The sequence below is a fragment of the Aspergillus caelatus genome, assembly GCF_009193585.1.
Source record: "Aspergillus caelatus strain CBS 763.97 unplaced genomic scaffold BDV27scaffold_175, whole genome shotgun sequence".
Classification (NCBI taxonomy): domain Eukaryota; kingdom Fungi; phylum Ascomycota; class Eurotiomycetes; order Eurotiales; family Aspergillaceae; genus Aspergillus; species Aspergillus caelatus.
The window spans coordinates 70891-79358 of NW_022475438.1; the positions used below are offsets into that span (position 1 = coordinate 70891).

The 8468-nt window shown below is 48.8% G+C and overlaps 3 protein-coding genes across 3 annotated transcripts; 1 reads left to right on the top strand and 2 right to left on the bottom strand.

Annotated features, from left to right (window-relative positions):
- Positions 1–147: 147 nt before the first annotated feature.
- On the bottom strand, positions 148–1368 carry BDV27DRAFT_147871 (uncharacterized protein; the record flags this gene model as incomplete). Its single annotated transcript, XM_032070822.1, has 3 exons — positions 148–726; positions 780–965; positions 1039–1368. The coding sequence occupies 3 exons, from the start codon at positions 1366–1368 to the stop codon at positions 148–150; spliced, it is 1095 nt and encodes a 364-aa protein (XP_031924490.1).
- A 1680-nt stretch (positions 1369–3048) lies between these two features.
- BDV27DRAFT_29000 (putative glutaminase) lies at positions 3049–6383 on the top strand. Its single transcript, XM_032076236.1, has 5 exons — positions 3049–3724; positions 3782–4190; positions 4254–5259; positions 5310–5440; positions 5493–6383. Exons 1-5 carry the CDS (start codon positions 3456–3458, stop codon positions 6183–6185), a joined length of 2508 nt encoding a protein of 835 aa, XP_031924491.1. The 5' UTR covers positions 3049–3455; the 3' UTR covers positions 6186–6383.
- Positions 6384–6832: 449 nt separating this feature from the next.
- On the bottom strand, positions 6833–7415 carry BDV27DRAFT_133141 (uncharacterized protein). Its single transcript, XM_032068021.1, has one exon. It carries the CDS (start codon positions 7298–7300, stop codon positions 7106–7108), a length of 195 nt encoding a protein of 64 aa, XP_031924492.1. The 5' UTR covers positions 7301–7415; the 3' UTR covers positions 6833–7105.
- Positions 7416–8468: the final 1053 nt, after the last annotated feature.

An 8468-nucleotide genomic window follows, 5' to 3' on the forward strand; every position in this document is an offset into this window, starting at 1 on the left:
GAAGCGAGCACGTCATTGTCAGTAGACGCGTCGGGATGCCCTCAGTATCCTAGATGGCTAATGCATCTAGTCCTGTATACAGGGTTATGGAAATATAGTATACAATCTAAGCAGACGGAACGGTCATCTCATCGTCAGAAGTCAAAATCAGCCAGTCCAAGTATTCGCGGTTTCACGTTTATCCGCAGTGTTCATGAGCTTCAGGAGCCCGTCAACAGCATCTCCCTGTTGCGATGGTGTGACGGCCTGTTTCTCTGCTTGGTTTCCTTCGATGTCATCTTCTTGCTCGTCGATCTCTCCAACCATTCTGTCGCGCCCGGTTCGCGACACGGTAGCTGGAGGACTGCTGAGCTGCATCAGAGTCTCTGCTGTGTCTGTTCTGCGATGACTTTGTGTAGGCGTTTTCATAGGGTCTTGGGAACTGTCATTCTCTGTCGATAGGGGAGGCGAAGATAGTCCGAGAGGAATAGATGATGGTTCGGTCCTCGGCTTGAACTCTACAGCGGGTTGAAGAGCACGCGGTGTGACAGAGGAGGGCATGATGTCTTCGTCTTGTCGGCGCGGTGTCACCATTTCCTTCTGGTGGCCGGGCGTGAGCGTCTCGGGGAGTGATAGACGTGGGAATTTGCGACTGTGGGCCTCTAGTTCTGACAGGCGGCGATCAAATTGAGGGTCTTTAATGTGACGCATGGCATTTTGGATTCGGTTCCGAAGAAGGCTTGCTTTCTGTGCCGTAGGGTTAGACCGGTTTAGGAATACGGCAGATCAACCACACTGACTTTTTGGATAAACAACTTGCGCGTTTCAGGGTCCTCAGGGACGGTTCGTGTTAAACCTGCTTCACTTTCTTGGCTAGAGCTTCGAGCAAGCGGTGTGGAATGTGTTGGTGATTGTGGTTGTTGTTTATCTGACTCCCGTGATGGAGCTACGTCCGGCTCCATCGCGTCGGCTTGTTGTTGGTTCGGCTACCCCAGATAATCAGCCCCAATCCAAATTTGAAACTCTTCAAACTTCACTAAAAGTGTTCCTTCAACATACCCGATCATCCTTGTGAGCTGTAGAGTGTGTGCAAGCTTCATCATGCACGTCGTGCACCGTTTGTGTTTCCGCCCGAGACTCGCCATGTTGAGCCTGCACGTTGCCATTGTTCGTTTGGTCGTCGTTTACCTGATCAATTGTGCGTTTCTGGCCAGCAAATAAAGGAGATGAAAGGAGCTTTTGGGGAGAAGGTGCTTCGAGGAGCGGGCGTTTGCTGGGCGAAACATCGGGCCGATGATGAGTGGATGCCAGACACGCGTTTGCGGTCTTTTCACCGAGAACGCGCCTCCCGTCTTTGACGGGGCTGGGGTGCAGTGTAGTTGGGTACATTCCGGAGATTATTGGGGAGTTAATCAAAGGGAAAGAGTAGTAGCAGGAAGGTAGATGGGAGGAATTTGGGGTTCGAGTAGGAACCCGTACGGAGAGCGGAAGAGAGGTTAGGGTTCCAGAAGCAATATGGGAAGAGAAGGTATTTTGTTGGCGTTGAGGGAGATGGATGGAAGGAAGTAAGAACGAGAGAAGCAAGACGATATGAACAAGAAGGTTAACACGACTTGTCTTTCCGGTCTTGCGAGGTAAGGTGGTAGTCGAATTGTCGCGTGGGAGGTAAACCGCGTTGTAGTTGGTGTATCTCGCGCTATTCCCAAGCCGTTTCGGAGGGAGACGTGACTTAGTTCCATTTTCCACCTCCCCGCGACGTGTGATATCCACTTCTCGCATATCCCCATTCAACTCCTAACTTCTCTCTTCTACCAGATTGTTAAACATTACGGAAGACATGGGGACACTTCCATACTTTCGTCCATCTTCTAGTAATCTACAAATAGATCTGGCACCATGACCAACACACAAACGGAGCGCCCTGCAAGCCGCGTCAACCACTGCAGATTTCCGCGTAGCGAACCTTCATCAACCCCTCTAGATCCCAACTGTACAAGGATCTGAGCCAGTTAAGTCAGAGTGTGGTACTCGGACGTGGAATGCGCAACATGTGGCCCTTCTGACTTCAGCATTTCCGAGCAGTGACTGGCATTTGAGTACTGTGGGGAACCCCAAGATCGCAAGGTGATACACGTACAATTCTAGCGAAGAGATAGGAACCTGAATATGAATATTAAAAGCATATGCTAATTGTAGAGATAACAAAGCTCTAGGCACTCGCGCCTCGCGCGACTCCTCCCAGCCATCGAGTGGTCAACAAACATATGGTTCCGATTTAAATCTCAGCCACTGCCTGCTTGGGTCTAGATTCGTCCTGCACGTGCCACTCCGCCCCACCACCCGGGCAGCATGCAAGAGATCGATAGTTAAAGCTGTCAAACAGCGAGTATTGGTAGATACAATTTGGAGTGTCTAGTAAAGTTTCTACGGCATACGGTTTAAGGGTGTATATAGGGTAAAATACTTTGGGGTTTGAGAGGGGATGGCTTGATGGAACCTTATACAAGACAGTGTAGTAGAAGATTACAACTTACAAGAATATGTTACTGCTCTAGCTCACATATAGATATGCTCTTTACTACAATGACAAGCAATAACCCTTCCGTGCTATACTATATTAGCATAACAGTTATCTAAACCAATCGATTAGTTCTACAGTTAGTTTATTGGGTGTGTCTACCCATCGTTTATGGTTAAAAGACCAGCAGCTAAAAGCAAGATACGGTCGTGGGCTCTACATAAAGTGACAATTCGATAAGTAAAGAGACATCCTCGGACACGGAATAGGGAACTGAGGAAAAAAAAAAAAAAAAAAAAAAGAGGGAAAGAAAGGAGATAGTAATGCCCGGGTGGGTTTACAATATAGTCACCCTCGACAATATATTGCTTACTTTCGAGTACTAAAGAGGGTAAGAGGGACATGATGATTTCATATTGATCAGTCCTGAGTAATGACATCATAGGCCTTTTTCTCATGTAGATGGAGGTCTAAGCGGACTCTATCAATTGATCTATCCAATGTGTTTACAACCCTGCATCGAACTCACCCTAAAAATGCCTCCCCCCTATTGGCCTTCGAAGGGCATTCTCTTACCCCGTGACAGCCCAAGTGCGAAAGCCTTCCCCGCATTTGGAAGTTCCAAAGAAACGCCAACTCAATGCACCATTAAATCCAACACCACTCTGTCTGAGCATTGCGCCTACATATCACCACCTCTCTTCATTCCTCTTTACTCGACCTTTTACTACCTTGCATATTGTTATATCCCTTAGGATATTCAAGGTAGAGAATCCCTTACCCCAGGTAAATAGGATTGGAGTAGATCATTACTGTTTGGGATCTTCTCCGACATCATTGCATCACGGGGTTTGCACGTGTTCGGTGCCTGCATACCTCTCACATCCCCTCTCCTGCTTCTGTGTTGCATTCTTTCTTTCGCTCCCCCATCACTCGTGATCAACCAAACACCACCGTGATGCGTTTATCCTTTGTAGTACTGACAGCTGCCCTTCAGGCGGCAGTCAGTACGGCATCTACACTGACTCCGCCTGTCCTACCGCTGATTGTGCGGAATCCTTACCTCAGCACTTGGTTCGGTAATGCTCGTGAGGCACCGTGGTCCAAATGGCCCATGTTTTATACTGGAGAGGAGGTTGGCCTCTCCTTGATGGCACACGTTCCTAGTACGGGGACCGTGTATCCGTTGTTGGGCAAGCCCCATGAATCCCTGTCTTCCGACTCCGAGTAGGTGCATACCCAGAGCAATCAAGGCCTTTGACTATAATCTCTAACATAGCTTAGTTCACCGGACGTAGCGTTTCCAGTTTACCTTGGAGCCAACTACGATGCGTCTACTACTAACCTGACCTACCGCATCAACCTGGATACATCGGCTTCTACTCCGCTTGAGATCACCGTTTCTTTCCTATCTCCCATTACACCTACATCGACTCTGCGGCAGTCGATCCCGGCTTCGTACGTGACAATCCACGTCCATGGTGATGTGGGTGTCAACGTTTATATGGATGTCAATGGCCGCTGGGTAAGCGGAGATGCGGGTAGTAAAATCACCTGGCAATACGATGGTTTTGACGCCAAAGGCAGCAAGCCTACTCTCCAGAGATGGCGATTCAAGAGAGAAACAGAGCTGCTGCTATCGGAGATCCGTGACCGGGCAGAATGGGGTACCCTCCACTTTACTGGTCCTGCTGTTCGTGCCCCTTGGATGAGCGTCGCCGCGAATCCTAAATGCCACGGCTAACATTGAGAGTAGGACGTTCAATTCCAATCCGGAGAAGCCGTGGCTGTGCGGCGAGGATTTGCCGCCGAGGGAGTCTTGCGCAACGAGAATGATGGCGCTTTCCGTGCCGTTGGTGACCGAGAACCGGTCTTTGCGTTCTCCAAATCTTTCGTCCCCCCGAAGAAATCAGGCCCTGCTAGCGACAGCGTGACTTTTACCCTTGCCCTAATCCAAGATCCGGTCGTCCAATATGCATCTTCACGCGGGCTTACCTTGATGCGGCCTCTCTGGAGATCTTGGTTCTCCAATGAAGAGGCCCTGCTCAGCTTCCATTACCATGATTTGGCTAATGCGGGCACGTTGGCCTCCGATTATTCGGACCAACTGGCCCAGGATGCCTATCAGTCGGGAGCTTACGACTATGTGGATATCGTAGCGCTTTCAGCCCGACAGGTTATGGGAGCAACCACCTTTGCGGGGACACCTGAGAACCCGATTTTGTTCCTGAAGGAAATTTCTTCAAACGGTAATTTCCAAACCATCGACGTCATTTTCCCTTCATTCCCATTCTTCCTCTACACAAACCCACGGTGGCTGGCCTATCTCCTCGAGCCATTGATTGAACATATGTCGAGTGGACAATACCCGAACAAGTACGCTATGCATGACCTGGGAACACACTTCCCCAACGCCACCGGTCATCCAGACGGCAACGATGAGTACATGCCTGTAGAGGAGTGTGGCAACCTTCTCATCATGGGCTTGGCTGTTGTGAATTCCTTGCGTTATTCTGCGGACTCGGCGGCGGCCTCCGTTTGGTCTACTCGGGGTACAGCCCCTCAAACATCCGACAAGAACTCGGGCTACTTCCCTCTGGATAGTCTTCAAGCCCTTGGAGGAATTGATAAGCAAGACGGAAGATGGGGCGGTGGTGCCCAAGGCGAGCGCTTGGCTAAGAAATGGGTTCAACGCAGTTACAATATCTGGACTCAATGGACCAGTTACCTAGTGGAATTCTCTCTGGAGCCTGCTAACCAACGTAAGAACACTATTGTTTTATGAGAATATGTGGGAAGCTGATGAATATAGTTTCCACGGACGATTTCGCTGGCTGGCTTGCTCTTCAGACGAACCTTGCCCTTAAGGGCATCATCGGTATTAATGCCATGAGCAAGCTAGCTGAAGTGGCTGGACACAAGGCAAATGCATCATATTATAAGGTTAGTACAATCAATGAGACTTGAGAATGGAGATCTTCTAACTCAGATACAGAATATCGCCGATACCTACATCGCAAAGTGGGAAGAATTCGGCATGTCTCGAGACGGCACGCATGCTAAACTTGCCTATGACTGGTATGGATCGTGGACTACGATTTATAACCTGTATGCGGATGCCCAGCTTTGCTTCCACCTGGAGGGCACCGATGTTTCCCCTGCACATGGCAGCCAAAAGTTACTCCATTCGCACTCCGGGAAGAGAGGATTCGTCCCACATCACATCTACCAGAAGCAGTCTATTTGGTATCACTACGTACGGCAAAAGTACGGTCTTCCCTTGGACAGCCGCCACCTGTACACCAAGACGGACTGGGAATTCTTCTCTATGGCTGTCGCTAGTGAGGATGTGCGTAGTGAGATCCTCGAGTCTGTCGCCAAATGGGTGAACGAAACGGTGACCGACTTGCCCTTCACTGATCTGCACAATACTGAAGGCAAAGGCGAGTTCCCAGGGCCGAATTTCTTTGCTCGACCGGTGATCGGGGGCCATTTCGCCTTTTTAGCTCTTCAGCGTGCCTGTGAGGGTCGGGCGATGGAGGGCTTAGCCTTCCTTGACAGAAGGCCTGGCTTCGGAGATGGCTCGGTAGCGACTGCTGAGACGCTCAGCCAGTGGGAGGCCATGGCAGCGAAAGCGGCGGAAAAATTCAAGTTTGGCGGGTATGAATCTGAGAGGGTAGAGCTGTAATCTTTTGGATTTATTATATAGATCCTATCTGGTTGGTGTATGTAAAGGGTTGCTAAGAGCTGGTTGAGCTTGGAGAGATGGATCTTAGCACCTTTCATAATGATGTCCCAACCTAAAGCTATGGTACGGGGCAACAAGATACGTATATAAGCTTCAAGGGTCTACTGCAACTGCTCGCATATTGATCGTTCATCTGTTATGCACACTGTTCGTTGATCAGTAATGTTCGTATAATCACCAACAACAATGCATATCCAGTACTAGAACAGAGCCAGTTTATAATCGGCTCTACCTCAATGCAGCCCAGAAGAATTCTATGATTGGATGTCTTGTCCACAAATGCTGGCGCCGCCACGGCGTCGAACTAGAGAGTGGACTCTTGACCAGACTTCAACTACACGGGTCACTAGGAAATTGTTTGAGGCTATGAAAGTATAATCGGAAGGTTGTAGGAACTTACCTTTTATGCTCGTTAGTTCATGTTTCGTTTGTTTCATGTCTTTGAGACTCTTAGTGACCCCTTGTCAGTTCATAGCTCGAACCGTAGGTCTAGATGTAGGTTCTTTTTCTATATATAGTTTGTAGTAGTAGAATCTCGGGGGATATACTTGGTTTCAGACTAGTTAGATGTGAACCTAGTATGTTTCTGATAGGGCAAGTGAAAGAGTCCAACCCGAAGTATGTAGACAAAGCGAAGAGACACATTGATCAACTGATCTCAATCAGCAATATGGGGATGAGGAATAATCGAAAGTAGAAGAGCAGCCGTGAATGACACTTGGTCCTATACTCCGACTTCCATTTCGGGAAGTCACCTGCACAACCATATCAAAATCATGAGCAGCCTCAAGTTTCATGGCGTATGATCCACCAAGAACCTGATCACTAACAATACCACACCAGATAACCGGCCAATCACCCTATCTTCTCCAATCACAACCTCCCATTACCACGACACCCAACCTGATAAACACCCATCTACCTGCAACCCCACCCAGCAGCGCCAGGAATAAGACAAGACAAGTCCATCCCAGAAGACGACAGACCACAGCCTGAAACGCCCATAATTTGCCAATCCAGGATGCAGCGCCCGCACTGTCCGTATCTGTGCACATCAAGTGCACGCAAACAAACAAAGAAACCTGTCCGGGACCGGATTGGCTGCCTCGACTGAAGCTTTGCGCTCAAGCGACCATCCCTGCACGCAATGGATAATATGCCATGACCAAACACATGCAACACGGAATACTCCTCCGCCCCCAATGGCCCTGATTCGCTCTTTGCTTGATGAATCTGGACCGCCCCATGCACTCGCGCAGCGTGGGTATGGCCACATATCCACCGTCGAGGCGGCTCGGCTCATCACTAACCTTATAGATGGTTCTGACTTGGCCGTTCTTAGGCAGAAAGGGTTCGGTTTTCGCTCATTCATATTTGCGTTTGTCTAGTGCTCACATTGACGGCGTTGTACAACGGCACGCGACAATGATAACGGCAGCCGCCCAGTTTAGGCTTCAGGCTGGTGCAGTCTAGGCATGTTCTCTATCTTCATGGCCCCAACGTCAAGTGTCAAGTACCACCTCACAAACGGAGAGCAGTCGAGTTGGGTATTTCGGATGTCGGTGGGTTGACACAAGGTGATGGGCAATTGTTTGGGGCCGGAAGCATATATGCAAATTTGCTGGCTAATATAGATGGATTAGCTGCTTTGTCGATCGTAATATTGGCTCGGCCCGTCTAGAGCTTGGGGGCTAATAACCCTATTAGGATGTGTGGCGATCTTCACTTGGGTGTCCTTGGGAAGAAGGAGTGATAGTCTGTTTGGCAGGTATGGTGGGAAGTCTTTGTCGTTGATGATATGCATACCGTTGAATCCTCTCCATCCATGGCGTAGCCAAATAAAGAAGAAAAAAGATAAAGTGCAATACCCTCTCCTACTCACCTTCCACAAGGAAGACAAATCACAAGCAAATCACTTACATTGTAGAAATAGCCCCAATCACCCATTCCAAGCCACTATGCAAATCACCCGAAAAGAACCCCAGACAACCAATAACCAGGTCACGATATACAGCGAACACACATAAGCGCACAATCACTAGCCGTATAAAAAGCAATCTCGAATCCGAGTTCACTCATTTCTTACCTATACACTTTTATATATCTATCTATCCATCTACCTATCTACAAATACATACCTCTGCCTTCACAAACCTCAACATACATACCTCCATACATCACCAACAAACAGCACCCCTAAAACGCACCCCAGAACAAAAAAAA

Coding starts and splice junctions, on each gene's coding strand:
- BDV27DRAFT_29000 (XM_032076236.1), top strand. CDS start 3,456: ATGCGTTTATCCTTTGTAGTACTGACAGCTGCCCTTCAGGCGGCAGTC. Junction 3,725..3,781: donor TCCCTGTCTTCCGACTCCGA/GTAGGTGCATAC, acceptor AACATAGCTTAG/TTCACCGGACGTAGCGTTTC. Junction 5,441..5,492: donor CAAATGCATCATATTATAAG/GTTAGTACAATC, acceptor ACTCAGATACAG/AATATCGCCGATACCTACAT.
- BDV27DRAFT_133141 (XM_032068021.1), bottom strand. CDS start 7,300: ATGTGCACAGATACGGACAGTGCGGGCGCTGCATCCTGGATTGGCAAA.